Source organism: Erpetoichthys calabaricus, chromosome 14 (genome assembly GCF_900747795.2).
Source record: "Erpetoichthys calabaricus chromosome 14, fErpCal1.3, whole genome shotgun sequence".
In the NCBI taxonomy this organism is placed as follows: domain Eukaryota; kingdom Metazoa; phylum Chordata; class Cladistia; order Polypteriformes; family Polypteridae; genus Erpetoichthys; species Erpetoichthys calabaricus.
The window spans coordinates 95,718,392-95,737,754 of record NC_041407.2 but is presented as its reverse complement, the minus strand read 5'-3'; the positions used below and the strand labels follow the sequence as shown (position 1 = coordinate 95,737,754).

The following is a 19,363-nucleotide window of genomic DNA, read 5'->3' as shown; positions in this document are numbered from 1 at the left end:
GCCAACATTTTACATTTTTGGCAAGGAGATCACAGCTACATTCTCACTCCTGATAGCAAAACCAAAAATATTGTATATCAAAAGGCCCTCGGATACAAAAGCTATCAATATAAATTCTTCTCAATACAAATTATACATATTTATTTACATTTTTTTAATTGATTTTTAAAGTTTGTCCTGCTTAACTACTACTTGAGAGGAGCTGCGGGGGACAGCTAGTAGTTGATAAAGGAGTGGTGGGACACTGCCTTCTGTACAGTATTACCTACATGGACGTGGCCTTGAAGGAAGAGCCATCAGAAGGAAACTTTACTTGTGATCTTATTATAAAAACACAATGTCTTAGTTATGCAAAACAGCTTCTGCATTTTAGAACTAAACGCTGTGGACAGATGTAGTTAAAAATGACCTTTTTGGCCACAACCAATAAACGGTTTGCTTGGAGAAAAAAAAGAAGCAGCATTTGAAGAAAAGAAGACCTCGGCATCTGTTAGGTACAGGCAAGTTAGCTAGTAGTACAGGAACCATTGTGTGAGTGTAGGGAAGTATGGATTCCACTAAATACCAACAAATCCTGGAGGAAAATGTCAGATAGTCAGCCAGGAAACTGAAGCGGAGAAAAAGATCAATGTCAAAATCGATCAAACATGGACACATGCAGCTTTGGAGATTTGTGGTAAACCGTAACAAGAAAAAAAAAAAGAAGAAGCATGTCTTTTAAGTTCAGATACTGGTTCAAAAAAAAGAGACAACACTTGTACCCACCTCAGAGGAAGCAGAAATGGAATTTTCTGCCAAGAAGGCAGTCTTGGAGGGCGAGCTCTTGTTGATGCTCAGAGGGTCCGTAGCGCATGCTGTGGAAGACACACACATAAAGTGCCATGATTAGCAGCAGGGAAGTAGAGCTGAGCATTAACTACATATGGACTACATCTGTATTTCTGCAAGATCCTAACTGTAAAAATTGGGCAGGTTTCACAATTACAGCATCCTCCATAATGTTTGATTTCCCCCTGCTGCACGATTCAGACATCGTGATTAAAGTGCACATTGCAGACTTTGATTTAAGGGGATTTGCATACATTTCAGTCACACTATTTTTCTACATGGTCCTGCCATTTCCGGGTACCATAATGTTTGGACACAGCAATGGCAGGTCTATTAAAGCCGACATATTTAGGGCTTTGTCACCTATCCCTCACATGCAATGAGTGCATGTAGTCTGAGATTTAAAGAGGGTCTTCTCTGGTGATGCTCTGCCAGGCCTCTAATTCAGCCATCTTCAGCTCTTGCTTGTTTCTGGGGCTTGTTCCCATACGTTTTCTCTTCAGCATATGGAAGGCCTGTTCAATTGGATTTAAATTGGGTGACTGGCTTGGCCATTCAAGAATTTTCCCTTATTTAGCTATAACAGACTCCCTTGTTGCCTCAGCAGTATGTTTGGATCATTATCTTGTTGTAGGATGAAGTGCCCTCCACTGAGTTTGGAGGTATGTGTACGATCACAACTTTCTGTACCCCTCAGAATTCATTGTACCACTGCTGTCAGCAGTTCCATCATCAATGGAGATAAGTGTACCAGGAACTGTGGTAGCCATACATGACCAAACCATAACACCTGCAGCACCATGTTTAACAGATGAGGTGGTCTGCTTTGGCTCTCGGGCAGTTCCTTTTTTCGTCTCCACTCTTCGCTCTTGCCATCACTCTGATGAGGTTCATCTTTGTCTCGTCTGTCCACAAGACCTTTTTCCGGAATTCCCCATGATCTTTCAAGTGTTTTTTTGTTTCACAAACTGTAATCTACCATCCTGTTTATGTGGCTAACTAGTGGTTTGCATCTTGCAGTGTGGCCACTGTGTTTCTGTTCATGAACTCTTCTGCTGATAGTTGTCCCTGACACATCCACATCTGCCTCCTGAAGACTGTGTCTGGTCTGTCAAACAGACATTTGGGTTTTTTTCTTGACCATAGTGAGCAGTGAAGGTCTTCCTTGGTCTACCAGTACGTTTGCGATTACTGAGCTGACCATTGCGTTCTTTCTTCTTCATGATATTCCAGACAGTTGATTTAGGTCATCCTAAGGTTTTATCGATGTATCTTGTGGTTTTACTCTTGTTTTTCAGCCTCATAATACCTTCTGTGATTTTCAATGGCACAGCTCTTGTCCTCATGTTGAACAATGGCAACTACAGACTCTGAAGCATAGAATCAAGTCAAGGTATCTTATGAAGCAATGAACCACACCTGAAGAATCACAAACTCCTTTGACACCAATTGTGCCAAACATTATGGTGCCCTGAAATGAGGGAGACTGTGTAGAAAAAGTGTGCTGTGGCCAAAATGTATGCAAATCCCCTTAAATGTAAGTCTGTAATCACGTTTGAATCATCTGATTTGTAATTTAAAACAGTTAGACACATCAAAAAGAAATGTGTCTTCACCCCAAACATTATCGAGGGCACTATACAGTCTTTACAGTGGATTCACTGTATATTCAGAGCCAATCACTTTCAGCACATATACTTGTGTTGAAGATTTAATTTTAAATGGATACATTTGCAATTTTTGTCCATCAGTCTACATTCAATAACCCATAATGACAAAATGAAAACATGTTTGGCTAGAGTCATGGATGTAGAATTCTGTCATCACTCTTCAAGAGCAAGTGACATCAACTGCTGAAGTGAGAAAGCCAAGCCAAGAGATGTAATGTCAGAACATCATACCAGCGAGCTTAGCAGGGAATATGTGTCATGGGGAGAGTACAAATCTGGATGAGGTGGTGGAAAAAAGACATGCTGAATGTGTAATACAAATGCTATTTTATGATTGAAGTCTATGATCTAAAGACTAGTGAAAAATGTGGTAGGTTAAACTTAAGCAGGGTAAAAAGGCACAAGAAAAGGCAGAATCCAAAAAGAGGCGCAATTATCAAAATGCATGAAGTCAAGAAAATGTTACACAGACCCAATAGTACTAGGATGTTATACCATGTTATGTAGATAACCGTGGATGTAGTGAGAAGTTAAGCAAAATTACACCTTTTATTGCCTAACTAGGAAGACTACAATATATAAGCTTTTGAGGCAACTCAGGCCCCTTCTTCAGGCAAGATGTTAGGATACACCTTCCTCAGGCAAGGGGCCCAAATTGCCTTGAAAGCTTGCATATTTGTAATCTTTCTAGATAGCCAATAAAAGGTATCATTTTGCTTAGCTTCTCACAGGCCTGATGAAAGACTTTTTATAGAAGAACGAACGAACGCAGTGTTACAGCAAAGTCTCCAGCTAACTCCCCACTTTCTAGCTGCCGTTCCTCCCTTCACATTGTTGCAGGACAACTGGAGTTTCTTAGTAACAGACAGGAATGGGAGGGCCTTGACTAAACTGCACCCAAGAGGCACGGCTGGGATGGAGCTATAACAAGGGGCAGAGTGGCTACAAAGAGAAAGCGGGCCTACCACATAATATGACACCCTCATAAAAGCAGTTAGAACTCAGAAGCTCACTTGATTGGGGGGCATTTCCTTTAACTCAACTGAGAAAACAAGTGCTTTCTGACTCTTAGGCCCCAAGTTCATGGCCTGCCCCTCCTTGTGAAGATGTGAAATGAAGATGTATGGTGCCCTAATTTCTTGCCAGTAACGGAAGCCCAAGCCCCATCATGATGCCTTCATTGGTATCAATCTGCACAGACTCCAGTATTTTCAATACTCCATAAGCAGGTGAACTGGCATAGAGGTCCAGCATCTTCAGGTTTCCCATTTCTAATTTATCACACTCATTCTGCGTCTTTTTTTTTTTTCATGTTTGGATAATTCAAATGGGGGTGAGCCAGGTGAATAGGTAAATCTCCTCATTAATTAACTACCAGCCACAATGTCCTCTTATGGAATCTGAGCCTTTGATTGTGTGCCATTATGAATGTCATTTAGCAGAATGAACTCTATCCTTGCCCACCACCTTTCCTACCATTATGCGTGGAGAGAAAATTCATCTGTGTGGAGGAAGAAGAAGACGAGCATGGTGTCCGTGTGGCATTGCTCTGCACAGGATTGAAGGGCACTTCCAGCTGTACGTTGAGAAGCTGTAGCCGCTCCTTTTTTGCTGTCAGGCTCATAATCTGGTCCTGCAGTCTCTGGTTCTCCTGCTGCAAGGAGTGTAGAGACTTCAGCATCTCAACAACTGCAAAAAAAAAAAAAATAATAACCACAAACACCAAATTTCAATCATATACTAAGGGCAGATCACGGAAGAAACCTAAGGTAAACTTTGAGATCTTATAGCTATCACAACCACAATTTTCCATATTCATCTTCCCTATTGTGAGAGCCAATTCCCGAAGCATCCTTCAATTCATGGGGCCAGCATGAGTTTCAAAACGCAGAGTCAACTGCATCTTCTCAAAAAGACGAGAAACTGAGCCCATCTTAAACTCACTCTTTCTTTTGTAGTCTAATAAATGCAACTGGGAGGAATTTGTGGCCTGTTCTATGACCTGTTCCCTCAGATGACTGAGATGCCAGATCTTTAGAAGTTCTGGTTCTCAGAGCTGCTAATACCTGCCTGCAAAGTGTAAAAACTGGATGAAAATGAATCATCATGTCTTCAGAATGAACAAATTATTAATTTTCTGAAATTTTAAGTTCTTTTTTTGGAACAAAAGACTGGCTTCCCATTTTGGGCCCAGGCAGGTTGAGCCCTGCAAGTAGCAGTAGTAGTTGGGCCCTTGCAGCGTGAGGTAAGACTATTTCTGCTGATCCTACTCTGCTGGGCCCTTGAGCAAGGCCCTTAACCTATAATTGCTCCAGGGGGCGCTGTACAATGGCTGACCCTGCACTCTGACCCCAAGGGGTATGCGAAAAAAACTAACAAACACTGTTGTAAGTCGCTCTGAATAAGAGCGTCTGCTAAATGATGTAAATGTAAATGTATTTCTGGGCAGGTATATGAGGGCCTGGGCCTGCTTGTGGAACCTTCTTGAGGCCTCATACCTTGTTGCCATGTTTATAAGTCTAAATCATAACAATAAGTGCCCTCAAGTGCCTTGCTCTTGAAACTAGAGTGTATTCGCCCTCCAGTCTTTGTCTATGTGAACAGTGTGCGTGCTCACTCCATGTCTATTATATTACAGCTAGGGTTTATTACCTGGTGTGTGTTTGCTGCTTTAGTCATTTATAATTTTTTTTCTGGTTTTGTTGTTAATAAATAGATGTGTTCATTATTTGTTATTTATATTTTCACCCTTTAACTGCATGTCCATCCATTGTGTCCTGAAAGCCTCCCTCTGGCTACTTATTGAGTCAGAAATGAAGACCTCAGTAGTGGTGCAGTGTCAATTGTGAGCATTGTATGTGGTGTGGATTTACTAATTTCTCTGTCATTTTCTGCTCTGTTTTTCATCCATCCATCCATCCTCTTCAGCTTATCCGAGGTCGGGTCGCGGGGGCAGCAGCTTGAGCAGAGATGCCCAGACTTCCCTCTCCCCGGCCACTTCTTCTAGCTCTTCCGGGAGAATCGCGAGGCATTCCCAGGCCAGCCGGGAGATATAGTCCCTCCAGCGTGTCCTGGGTCTTCCCCGGGGCCTCCTCCCGGTTGGACGTGCCCGGAACACTTCACCAGGGAGGTGTCCAGGAGGCATCCTAATCAGATGCCCGAGCCACCTCATCTGACTCCTCTCGATGCAGAGGAGCAGCAGCTCTACTCTGAGCCCCTCCCGGATGACTGAGTTTCTCACCCTATCTTTAAGGGAGAGCCCAGACACCCTGCGGAGAAAACTCATTTCAGCTGCTTGTATTCATGATCTCGGGTCACTACCTGCTCTGTTTTTGGATTTTTGAATTTTGCCTGTGTATTGGGACTTGGTTGCTTTGAACTGTCCTCCAGGCAACTTCTTTTGGAGCATTTCTTTTTCTTTTTTTGTGAACAACGACCCTCATTTTATGAAGGTTCTTCATTTCGGCCTTTCTCTTAAAGCTAGTCTTTCACAGTTTCTATCCCTTGAAAGGCACCTTAAATTAAAATCATTTTGATTTTTAAAAGCCAGTTTCCCGATTTTAGGCTAGTTTAGGCCAAATCCTGCAAGTAACAGTTGGGTGACTAGCTGGATTGTGGTGTGCCTTTCTTTGTACTTGCTCTGACACCCCATTTTGCCAAACAGAATAATAAAACCTTCTTACTGTTGAAGCCCATCTCGCCACTGCCATGCTTCTCCAGAAGCTGCTCGATGTGTGCACTGCAAACCGGGATGTTTCCAGTATTCTCCCCACTGCTCCGGCTTCCTATGTCCCTCTGATCAAACAACAGAGGCAGGCTGCTTATTGGGGACCTATAAGGGGACAAAATGGAGAGGGTTTTGAACAAGAGATACTCGTTGCAGAAGCTGAACACAGGCAAATACCATTGAACCATCCATCCATCTTCCAAACCACTTATCCACTTGGGATGTAAGGACCTGGTGCCTATTCCAGCAGCAATGGAGGCACGGCAGAAACCACCCAGAATGGGGTGCAGGCCTAACACAGAACATATTCCCACACACACTCACACTCATTCAGAAGTACAGAAATAGTAATTACGGAGAGGACAGGCTTTCACGTGGGGAGCTGTCTCGACAGGCGAAGGGACAGTCTTCTAACTCTGGGTCTGCCATGTGAAAAAAAAGAAAAAAAAAAGTTAGTTCAGATTAAAAGTGGACTTGAGAGGGTCTGCTCAGCATATGCAAAAGACTGACAGCAGGAAAAGGAGAGGCGAAGGCAAAAGAGGAGGTTTAAACAAAGGGCAGAGCTTTAAGGAAAGGGGGACATTGAAGGCAAATATCAAGAAAGGAGAAGAGCTGTGGGGAGGGATAGTACAGGCAGTGTGTCCCCCTACTGGCTAAATTGTTAAACTGAAAATTACAATTCACACCCCTGACTCACTGCATCGAGACACATCGAGTCACAAGTCACTTTAGATAAAAGGGATAAAGAAATGTAAATCAAATCAATATAATGAATGCAAATAAAATGATTGATAGATATGAAAGGAACAATATGATAGATAGTTAGATAGTTTTTTACAGAAGCTGATGACGTATTATAAAAAACAACAAAACAATCCCGTCAAATACACACAAGAATTTCAGTAGATGGAGCAAGAAGGAGGGACACAACATGAGATGCAGGGAGACTGATAATGGGAGGAATTCAAGCGCAGAGGCATGGAGTCGCATCATTAAGCAAGCCAAGATACAATATGGGAGGCGCTAAATAAATTAAAAAGTGATCCTGTGGTAAGTGTGTAGTGAGCCAGGGTGGCACACGCTACATACGGCTGCAGGGTTCACTTGGTGAAAGACAGGAGGAGCAGCAAGAAAAACAAAATGAATCCTACCTTGAAGACTAGTCTCCGACTGGCTGATCAATGGATTGATGGACGGACCCGAGGTCAGGGGACTGCCGAAAACACGGGAAGAGTTCAGGCTGTAGGACGAGCCAGGAAGGGAGAACACCTAGAAAGTGAGGAAAAAGAAACGCCTATAAGGGTGGTGCTGGGCAGCCGCCTGGAATTCTGGGAATTTTAAGAGCATAAGAAGACTTTATTGTCATTGTAACACTGAGGACAGCAGTCAAAGAGATTACAGTGGCATTCCTTGAGTTTTCCTTAAACAACATACAGTTGCACTCAAAATGATTCAAACCCCCATTACAAATTAGGTTTACTGACAGCTAATATTACAAGTGGGTTCTCCACTTTGAACATAAAATGCCACTCTAAATGACTACTGCAGTCTTAAAATTATTCAGTCCTTTCATGACAAGTATCTTTAGTACTTAGTAGGGCACTCTTTTGCTGTTATGACCAGAAAAGTCAGACATCAACTTGTGGCAGCATTCCTGAGGAATCTTAGCCCATTCCTCATTGGCAATATAAGCAATACTGAAAGGTGTAAAAAGAGCTACAGTCTAATTAGTGTCTAACGTGCTAGAATCGAATCAACTTTAAAATATATTGCACATAAGAGTGGTTAATTAGCATAATAAAAGTATAGGTAGTCCTCTGTTTATGATGGGATTATGTTCCGAAAATCAGATCACAAGTCGAATCAATCGTAAGTCGCTAAAAGTACTATAAGGGTACTGTACTCATAGCCTGCTTAAGCTAACCCTAGCCTACCCTAATTCCGTGGAAACTGTGAAGAATAATGCACTAATTTGTTAATAAATTGGGTAATATTTTAACAAAACACTGTGACGCGTAAGTCTCTGTGACGAGTGTGAGTCTCAGTCCTTTAGCAAAACCAGCTTTACTCAACTTGAAACAGGAACAGCACGGTTATTTATTGTATCGGGATCTACCATTCTCCTACACACAGACACAGCAAACGGTCAGGGTCGGAGCCAGGTCAGTGGCCAAGTTATACTGTTCCCTGCATTTATAATGTCCCCTGCATCATCCATTGGTGACAGGCGGCAGCGGTCGGCTGCTGTTTCTGTGGCGCTGCGAACCTTTTGAACACACCGAAGCACAATTGCTGCATCTGTGGAGGACTGCTTGTCAATCGCACTTTGGTGTGTCACCCCATTGAAGGTCACAAAAGAGTTCAGAAATCTCACATCAGCCCCCCTTAGCTTTCTCCATACCAGTGTGGCCAAAGCGGCCGTCTAAGCAGGGCTTGGCCAGGCGGGAGAGAACGTCAGCAATGGTGTGTGCAGCCCCGGGATGGTGACAAACATCAAAAGCCTGCAAACTAATACACCACCGAGTGAGCAGGGCGTTCGTATCCTTCTGTTTGTACAGCCACTGAAGCGAGGAGCAGTAGGTCACTAGAGTAAATGTATATTTTACACAATTTTATATAAATTCTCATATCCCTTTAGCCATTGTAACTTTGAAAAATCATAAGTCGAATCATCGTAGGTTGAGGACCATCTGTATTCATTGCTTTAACAAATCTGGGAAAAAAGCTGCTTTTCAATCTTGCTGTTTGTTCGTAGATAGTCCCGTTACAAGGGAACAGGGTGGGTGTGTGGGGTCTCCAATGACATTGAAAGACTTGCTTTGACCCCGTGGACAGGTAAATGTCCTCAACTGCTGGCAACTGTGCACCAGTGAGACTTCCGTTCTTCTCATGTGCAACTGGAGCACCATACTGTGATGCCGTATGTCTGTACGCTCTCTATAGTCAACCGATAGAAGTTCACAAGAAGGTCCTGGGGCAGCCTCACTCTCTCCAGTCTAATACGGAGGAAAAAGTGTTGCTGTGCCATTTTGATGGTAAATGATGTGCTTGTAGCTCAACAGATTTCTCTGTCACCCCCAAGAACTTAAAACTGGAGACCCACTCCACTGCTTCATCATGTATGAGTAACAGACGAAGGACAGATTTCCTTCCCGTCCTAACGTCCTCCACAGTCTCTCTGGTGTTCCTTTTGTTAAGGATGAAATTATTGGCAGATCACCAGGTCATCAGGCTTGTTTGTTTGGAATATTATTTATTTTTAATTGGTGAATTACAACTTAACAAAGAATCTGAGAGGAGCAGCTTTAACAGGGTGCATGCTGTGTCCTCCAGGTTTGGGACAAAGACACATTTTTCCTTGATTGACCCCTCTGCTCCACAGTTTAAAATTACAAATCAGATAATTCAGATATTGTGATTAAAGTGCACGCTGGAGACTTTCATTTAAGGGTACTTGCATACGTATATTTTGTTCACAGTGTATAGAAATGACACTTTTTCTATGTGGTTCCTCCCGTTTCAGGGCACCATAATGTTTGGGACACAGCAATGGCAGGTCTATTAAAGCCGTTATATTTAGTTCTTTGTCACTTATCCATTGCATGCAATGACTGCTTGAAGTCTGTGATTCATAGACGTCACCAGGTGCTGAGAGTCTTCTCTGGTGGTGCTCTGCCTCTAATGCAGCCATCTTCAGCTCCTGCTTGTTTTGTTAGTTGTCCCCTTAAGTTTTCTCTTCAGCATATGGAAGGCCTGCTCAACTGGATTTAAATCAGGTGACTAGCTTGGCCATTCAAGAATTTCCCATTTTTACCTTTGCAAAATTCCAGTGTTGCCTCAGCAGTATGTATGGATCGTAATCGTGGTGTAGGATGAAGTTCCGTTCTCTTGAGTTTGGAGACATTTACTGGAACTCGAGCAGATCAGATGTTTCTCTATACCTCAAAATTCATTGTGCCGCTGCCGTCAGCAGTTCATCATCAATGAAGAGAAGTGTGCCAGGACATGTGGCAGCCATACATGCCCAAACCATAACACACCCAGCACCATGTTTAACAGATAAGGTGGTCTGCTTTGGCTCTTGGGCAGTGCCTTTTGTCTCCACACTTTGCTCTTGCCATCACTCTGATGAGGTTTATCTTTGTCTCATCCGTCCGACCTTTTTCCAGAATCCTGCAAGATCTTTTAAGTCCTTTTTCACAAACTGTAATCTGGCCATCCTGTTTATGTGGCTAACTAATGGGTTTCATCTTGCAGTGTGGCATCTGTATTTCTGTTCATGAAGTCTTCTGCTGATAGTCGTCGCTGACACATCTACATCTGCCCCGTTTCTGATCTGTCGGACAGGCATTTGGGGCTTTTTCTTTATCATAATGAGGATTATTTTGTCATCAGCAGTGGTGGTCTTCCTGGGCCTACCACTCCTTCTGCGATTACTGAGCTCACCAGTGCATTCTTTCTTCTTTATGATATTCCAGAGAATTGCTTTAGGTCATCCTAAGGTTTTATTGATATCTCTAATGGTTTTATTCAACCTCATAAAATGGCTTCTTTAACTTTCAGTGGCACAGTTCTTGTCCTCATGTCCAACAATGGCAACTACAGACTCCAAAGGGCACAAGCAAACCGAGGATTTTATGAAGTAATGAAACCCACCTGAGGAATCCCAAACACGCGTGAACACCAACTGTCCCAAACACGATGGTGCCCTGAAATGGGGAGGGGCGCATAAGAAAAGTGTTGTGTGACCAAAATGAATGCAAATCCCCTTAAATGAAAGTCTGCAATGTGCACTTTAGTCACGTCTAACTTATCTGATTTGTAATTTTAAACTGTGGAGCAGAGGGGCAAATCAAGGAAAAATGGGTCTTTGTTCCTGACATTATAGAAAGGATTATAAGCTTTAACAGGCACAAAAATACAGAACCAGCAGATGAAGTAGGCCACATATAAATCCTGGTATACTTGCACTTATACTGGTTATACTGGTATAACTTTGGGTTGAGTGTTCCTTTAAGTGTAAGAGGATCTGACAAGGCCATTTCTTCAAGTGCCACAGCTTGAGTGCACATAAGCACTGGTAGTGTGACGACATGCCCTTGTTTACTGGAATTCACTGATTTCCCTCTCTTTTAATTTATGGTGTTTTTTTTCCTTACATTGTGTCTGTATATTTTATTTGTTACCCCTTTCCTCATCATAAATTATCCTGGCATTTGTAATAATGGGTCCAACCATTTGTATCAATGAGGGCCTGGATGGACAACATATTTATTTTTTTTTATCTTTAAATATAATTGCATTATAACTGAGACACATTTTTAAACTGCATTGATATATGTGTGTAGACAAAGCTGCCAGGTTTGGACTGGGCACTGGCAGGTGGGGTTGCCTTAACCGTATGAATCCATAATTGGAAAGCATCTGATCCCTTCTCCCGTATGTTCTGTCTGTGTGGGATTAAATCGAAAGGGCACACGGCTCTCGCGTTCCCCATAAGACTCTCTGGCACTGGATTTAAAGTCAGAAGACCAGGCAGGGCAGAGCTGTCCAGGTGGGCACAGTGCCAGCACTTATGTTTAGGAAATAAAAGACGCCGCATCTTACAAGCCAGTTTGGTCACAATTTTCAGTGAGGCCAAGGTTTTCCGGAATTTTCCAGCACTATTGAACTTGATGCCAGAGAATTCCATAATAATTGAGAATGTGGTGGAAAATTCTGAAGTAAGTTAAATATTTATTGGCTTAAAAACTGAGGGTCTGCCACAGATTGCAGTGCAGTTAAAAATGAAATAACACTAATACAAAATGATAAAATGTTAGGGCAGCATGGTGGATCCAGTGTCCTTGTCTGCATGGAGTTTGCAGGTCATCCTTTTCTCTGTTTTGCTTAACGCCCCCAAAGATGTGTTGACTGTGCCCTGCAATGGACCTGGTGACTTGCCCAGGGTGGCATTGCACCCAATACTGACAGGATCGGCTTCAGCCCATCACAACCATGGATTATATTTAGTGGGTTTGAGATTATTATGTTATGTTATGAAACAACGTCACAGAGTCAAAGAAAGCCAGACGAACAACTAACCCAGCCTGGAACAACTTGGGGGTAGGGGGCAAAAGGGAAAGTCACCTCCTGAAACAAACAGCCCAGGCCCAAAGTTTTGCATGAAAGTATTTTTGTCACTTTTTCTTACCCAACTTGGGCCTTAAAAATGCCTGTACTTTGTCAGTGGCCAGATATTTACACACATTAACTTTTAATTCGCATCAAAAGCAAAACGGCACCTCAAAGTAAACTCTTATCTGTCCATTTCACCCCATCTCTGGCTCCAAAGGTTCCATATTTCAAGACTGCAAGCTTTGTGTGGTAATATCTCAATGGTAGTTCATCATTTTCAGTGGATGCAGAGAGTATTCAGAGCCTTTCACTTTCTGCAAACATTATTGTCTTAAAATCGAATTGTAAATGGATTAAGTTATCATTTTTGCCCATCAATCTACACCCAATAACCCATATTGACAAAGTGAAAACATGTTTTCAGAGAGAGATTAGGAGCATGCGCTGATACAGAAAGGTTTGCAAATTTATTAAAAAATCATAAACTGAAATCTGTCCTTTATAGAATTATTCATAAATCGAGTGCTTTGTAGAAGTGCCTTTGGCAGCAATTCCAGCTTCAAGCCGCTTTGGGTTAGGTCTCTACAAGCTTTTCACACCTGACTTTGGGCAGGACATCCCATTCTTTCTTCTCAAGCTCCATTAGATAGGATGGAACTGTCTGTAAATCCTCATGTCACTGCATAGATGTTCTTTAGGGTTTATGTCTGGGCCACTCACAGACAGTCAGTGACTTGTCCCAAAGGCACTTCAGCGTTGTCTTGGCTGCATGCTTTGGGTCATTGTCATGATGAAAGGCGAACTGTATCCCAAGTCTGAGATCATGTGCACTCTAGAACAGATTTTTTTCAAGGACCTCTCTGTATTTGGTTGCCTTCACCCTTCCCTCAGTTCTGACCAGTCTCCCTGTCCCTGCCACTGAGAAACACCCCATAGCACAACGCTGCTACCACCATACTTCACCGTACAGATGATATTGGGCAGTCTTCCCCAGACATAGTGTTTGGAGTTCTGCCCAAAGAGTTCAATTTTCGTCTCATCAGACCAGAGACATTTCTCATTCATGTCTTGTATTCAAACATGTCTTCCGAACTAGCCAGTCTACCCTAAATACCTAAATTGTGGAATGCTGCAGAGATGATTGTCCTTTGACACGTTCTTCCATCTCAGCAGAGGACTTCTGAAGTTGTGTTAGAGTGACCTTTGGGTTCTATCTCACCTCCCTGACCAAGGCCCTTCTTGTTAATAACAATCACTTTGGCCGAACAGCCAGTTCTAGGAAGAGTCCCATATGTTCTGAAAGTACTGAGGCCACCATGCTCCTTGGAAACACTCAAAGCTTTAGAAATGGTGCCCTGATCTGTGTCTCACCACAATTTGATTGCGAAGGTCTACAGAGAGTTCCTTAGACTTCTTGGCTTGGATTTTATCCTGACATGCAGTGTGAATTGTTGAACCTTCTACTGTATACACAGATGTTTGTCTTTCTAAACTATCCAATCAAATCAGTGTACCACCAGTTAACTCCAATCAAGTTCTAGAAGCATCTCAAGGAGAATTAAAACAAACAGGAGACACCTGACCACAAACTGGAGTGACACTGCAAAGGGTCGGGGTGCTTCTATGAATGAGAAATTTCACTTTTGGATTTTTCATACATTTGCAGACCTTTCTGAAATTAGGTCAATATGGGGTTTTGAGTCTACAGTGGTGTGAAAAAACTATTTGCCCCCCTTCCTGATTTCTTATTCTTTTGCATGTTTGTCACACAAAATGTTTCTGATCATCAAACACATTTAACCATTAGTCAAATATAACACGAGTAAACACAAAATGCAGTTTTTTAAATGATGGTTTTTATTATTTAGGGAGAAAAAAAATCCAAACCTACATGGCCCCGTGTGAAAAAGTAATTGCCCCCTTGTTAAAAAATAACCTAAACTGTGGTGTATCACACCTGAGTTCAATTTCCGTAGCACCCCCAGGCCTGATTACTGTCACACCTGTTTCAATCAAGAAATCACTTAAATAGGAGCTGCCTGACACAGAGAAGTAGACCAAAAGCACCTCAAAAGCTAGACATCATGCCAAGATCCAAAGAAATTCAGAACAAATGAGAACAGAAGTAATTGAGATCTATCAGTCTGGGTAAAGGTTATAAAGCCATTTCTAAAGCTTTGGGACTCCAGCGAACCACAGTGAGAGCCATTATCCACAAATGGCAAAAACATGGAACAGTGGTGAACCTTCCAGGAGTGGCCGGCTGACCAAAATTACCCCAAGAGCGCAGAGACGACTCATCCGAGAGGTCACAAAAGACCCCAGGACAACGTCTAAAGAACTGCAGGCCTCACTTGCCTCAATTAAGGTCAGTGTTCACGACTCCACCATAAGAAAGAGACTGGGGCAAAAACGGCCTGCATGGCAGATTTCCAAGACGCAAACCACTGTTAAGCAAAAAGAACATTAGGGCTCGTCTCAATTTGCTAAGAAACATCTCAATGATTGCCAAGACTTTTGGGAAAATACCTTGTGGACTGATGAGTCAAAAGTTGAACTTTTTGGAAGGCAAATGTCCCGTTACATCTGGCATAAAAGGAACACAGCATTTCAGAAAAAGAACATCATACCAACAGTAAAATATGGTGGTGGTAGTGTGATGGTCTGGGGTTGTTTTGCTGCTTCAGGACCTGGAAGGCTTGCTGTGATAGATGAACCATGAATTCTACTGTCTACCAAAAAATCCTGAAGGAGAATGTCCGGCCATCTGTTCCGTCAACTCAAGCTGAAGCGATCTTGGGTGGCTGCAACAGGACAATGACCCAAAACACACCAGCAAATCCACCTCTGAATGGGTGAAGAAAAACAAAATGAAGACTTTGGAGTGGCCTAGTCAAAGTCCTGACCTGAAGCCAATTGAGATGCTATGGCACGACCTTAAAAAGGCGGTTCATGCTAGAAAAACCCTCAAATAAAGCTGAATTACAACAATTTTGCAAAGATGAGTGGGCCAAAATTCCTCCAGAGCGCTGTAAAAAGACTCATTGCAAGTTATCGCAAACGCTTGATTGCAGTTATTGCTGCTAAGGGTGGCCCAACCAGTTATTAGGTTCAGGGGGGCAATTACTTTTTTCACACAGGGCCATGTAGGTTTGGATTTTTTTTTCTCACCTAAATAATAAAAACCACCATTTACAAACTGCATTTTGTGTTTCCTTGTGTTATATTTGACTAATGGTTAAATGTGTTTGATGATCAGAAACATTTTGGTGTGACAAACATGCAAAAGAATAAGAAATCAGGAAGGGGGCAAATAGTTTTTTCACACCACCGTATATTGATGGGCAGAAATAGCAAATTAATGAATTTAAAGTTAAATCTACAAATGTGCAGCAAGTGCAGGAGTCTGAATACTTTCTAAACCCACTGTATGGGGTAAAGTACATTACTGGTGACATGAAATTTGTTTTGTGTCTGTTTATTAAGTCACTTAACCCTGCTAATTATAACAGTTGTGGATATTCCACATATAGCTTGTTTATTTTGCATTAACATCTACAAAAATGTTGCCTGGAATATCTATTAAGTCAGAGATTCAACCATGTTACGAATTGTTTAAACGCAGGTTATTCATTTTCATTACATTTTCTAACCTGCTTTGTCCTGAAGGGGGTCGCGGTGGGGGGTGCTGGAGCCTATCTGAGCTAGGATAGGGCACAAGGCAGGAAGAAACTCTGAACATGGAGGCCAGTCCATAGCAGTGTAAGCTCACACACCAGGGACACACACACACCAAACACACACTACAGCCAATGCAACGTCGCCAACTCACCGAAGCTCCATGTCTTTGAACAGTGGGAGGAAACTGGAGGACCCAAAGTAAGTAATCTCTAATAATTTGATGGAATCCTTTCAGTCTGGTTTCAGGGCGCGGCACAGCTGTGAAACTGCTCTGCTACGGGTAACCAATGATTTGCTTATGGCAGCAGACTCTGGACAAACTAGCATATTAATTCTGTTAGACCTCAGTGCAGCATTTGACACAGTCAGACATGACATCCTACTGTCCAGAATGGAGAACATGCCTGGTATCTCTGGCACTGCCCTCCAGTGGTTCAAGTCCTATCTGACTGATAGGCAAGAGTTTGTTAGTCTTGGCAACAGCAGATCCAACTCCGTGCCAGTCACACAAGGAGTCCCCTCAGGGCTCTGTCCTCGGTCCTCTGCTTTTCTGTATTTATATGCTTCCCCTTGGCCATATTATCCGTAGTTATGGATTGGGTTATCATTTTTATGCAGATGATACTCAGCTCTACTTCAATGTTAAAAGTGGAACTTCATCAGAGCTTTCTCAGCTCACAACCTGCCTTAGTGAAATTAAAACCTGGATGGAGCAGAACTCTTTAAAATTAAATTGCAAAAAAACTGAACTTCTGCAAATTGGGACTAAAATGAGCTCCTTCCCAGTCCATCTTGGCAGTGATCTCATCAGACCTGCCTCTACTGTAAAAAATCTTGGTGTCATTTTTTGATTCCTCCCTCACTTATTCCGCCCACATACATCACATTAAGAAACTTTCTTACTTTCACCTCCGTAACATATCCCGTGTTCGCTCCTTCCTCTCCTTCTCTAATGCTGAGAAACTTGTCCATGCTTTTATCACATCCCGCATCGATTATTGTAATTCCCTACTGGCAGGTGCCCCTTCTAATCTTATATCACAGCTCCAGCTTATTCAAAACTCAGCTGCAAGAGTCCTTACTCGAACCAGCAGCAGCGAGCACATCACACCCATCCTGCTCCGTCTTCACTGGCTCCCTGTGTCCTACAGAATCGAATATAAAATCCTACTAATAACCTACAAAGCTTTAAATAACCTCACACCAAACTACATCAGTGACCTTCTCCATCACTATGTGCCTGCCCGCCCCCTAAGGTCCTCTGATTCTGGTAATCTTTTTGTGCCCCACACTAATCTACACTCCATGGGTGACAGGGCCTTCAGCTGTATAGCGCCCAGACTCTGGAATGACCTACCAAAATTAATCAGGTCAGCTGACTCCATGAATTCTTTTAAAAAACAACTCAAAACTCATCTGTTCAGGAAGGCTTTTTAGCTCTACTTGACTTTATTACCTTTCTCTCAGTTTACTTCTCTGTCAAGATGCTAATGTAACCTGTATGTGTGTGCTATGCCATCAATTATGTTGTCTGTTTTTTTTTCAGAATTTACTGTCTTAATCTTCTTTATTTATTTATCTGGTTTGTACAATGCTATATACTGTATACGCTGCTGTTCTTTATTATATTCTGTAAGTGCCTTGAGCATGGGAAAGGCGCTATATAAATAAAATGTATTATTATTATTATTATTAAACCCATGCAGATGTGGGGAGAACATGCAAACCCAAAAGTTCATGCGAAAAGACCATTTCCCCTTGGGGATTAACAAAGTATGTCAAATCAAATCAAAATCAAAAACTTCATGTATGGAGGACCTGTGAAGTGAACCATGGTCTCCTTACCACTGCAATATCTATACATATATGTCTATATAATGTAAATGCCACATGGGTTGGACTGGCATCCCAACCAGAAAAGAGGATGATTCCTTACCCGGATGAGAAGCCCCGAACAGGAAGATAGGCATCCAGACCTAGAAGAGTTGGCCAGAAGGGATGGACGGACAGCCCATCAGCTATAAAAGATGCTGCAGAGGATATTTTATTCTCCCAGGACACAAGATGGCAGCAGCCCTCCTTATCCGCACCCATTTGGGAACCAGCAGGGAATGCTGGGAGATGTAGTCCGGCAACACAGCCCTGTTGTGGGCTGCAAGGGACGTTGTAGGGAGATGCGCTCCCCAATTTATGGGACTTCCATATAACCCGGTACTTCCATCAGGCAGTGGCCCTGGCACTGGAAGTACTCCGGGGTCCTTAATAACAGGGACTGCATTCCGTTATCCAGGTGAGTCAGAGCTGGGAGGACATGGAGCAACACTCGACTTAAGGAGAGTATTGAGTTGGTGAGAGGAATTGTGGAGAGAGAGAGAGATTATTTGTACTTGTGCTTGTGTTAACTTTTTTGAGGTATTGTTGTGTAATAAACACACCATTATTTGAACCCAAGACTCTTTGTGTGTTCGTATTGGGGTTTGGGGCTTGCTGATGCCCCAGTATCCATCACAATACATACATGCACACACCAGCCACATGCACAGGCCAATTTAGCGTCACCAATCCACCTAACCTCCATGTCTTTGGACGGTGAGAGGAAATCCATACAGACACAGGGAGAACATGCAAACTCCATGCAGGGAGGACTCGGGACACCAACCCTGGTCTCCTTACTGCAAGGCAGCTGCACTAACACTGCGCCACTATGCCACTCCAGGTTATTAATAAGATGGAGAAATATTGGACTAATTACGTAAATGTTACAAGTCAATATTCCTTGTTCCTGGTTACTTCACTGTTTATTGAGACTGAAACTGAAAATAAATCTTCAGTTCTGTTATAAATAAAATGTCACTAAACCCCCCTCAGAATTCCAGATGCCACCCTAGAGATTTTATTTTTTCCTGGTCCTCTGCAACCAAACCAAACTAAACTTCAGTGACACACCACTAGGAAAAGCAACTTCAGTAAGAATTAACAGGGAAGATGTGGAACTTGAATAAGACTGCATTTGTGAAGCTAAACCTCGAGGAGCTTTTTATACAAATACAAATTTACTTTAATTGTTGAAAAATACTTTTTTTCGACCACAAAATTTGCCACCAAAATACCAGAGCAAAAAACTGTTCAGCCCGAATGATGCCTGTCAAGTGACCAAGCTGATTCCATTGTTCTGGTGGTCTCTTCGTTTCCACATTTGTGGAAGGCCCTGGGGCCATTGGGCCCTTTAAAAGGGAGCCAGCCAGACAGAGGGAGGGGGGGTTCTGGAGTTTGTGTTTGTGATAATCTGTCTTTCTTGCCATCAACCGTCTCCAGATTATCGTTTTGTCCTGGAATATCA

At 42.6% G+C, this 19,363-nt stretch overlaps 1 protein-coding gene across 3 annotated transcripts in view; it reads right to left on the bottom strand.

The window, feature by feature from the left end:
• The window catches only part of LOC114664450 (protein AF-17-like), a 113,754-nt gene that overhangs the window by 15,825 nt on the left and 78,566 nt on the right, over window positions 1-19,363 (bottom strand). For all 3 annotated transcript variants that reach the window (XM_028818530.2, XM_051918753.1, XM_051918754.1), the window contains exons 12-16: window positions 7,377-7,494; window positions 6,581-6,647; window positions 6,182-6,330; window positions 3,975-4,187; window positions 766-854 (exon numbers count right to left, since the gene is read on the bottom strand). In XM_028818530.2, coding sequence (XP_028674363.2) covers window positions 766-854; window positions 3,975-4,187; window positions 6,182-6,330; window positions 6,581-6,647; window positions 7,377-7,494 — 636 coding nt within the window. The remainder of the gene's footprint in view (window positions 1-765; window positions 855-3,974; window positions 4,188-6,181; window positions 6,331-6,580; window positions 6,648-7,376; window positions 7,495-19,363) is intronic.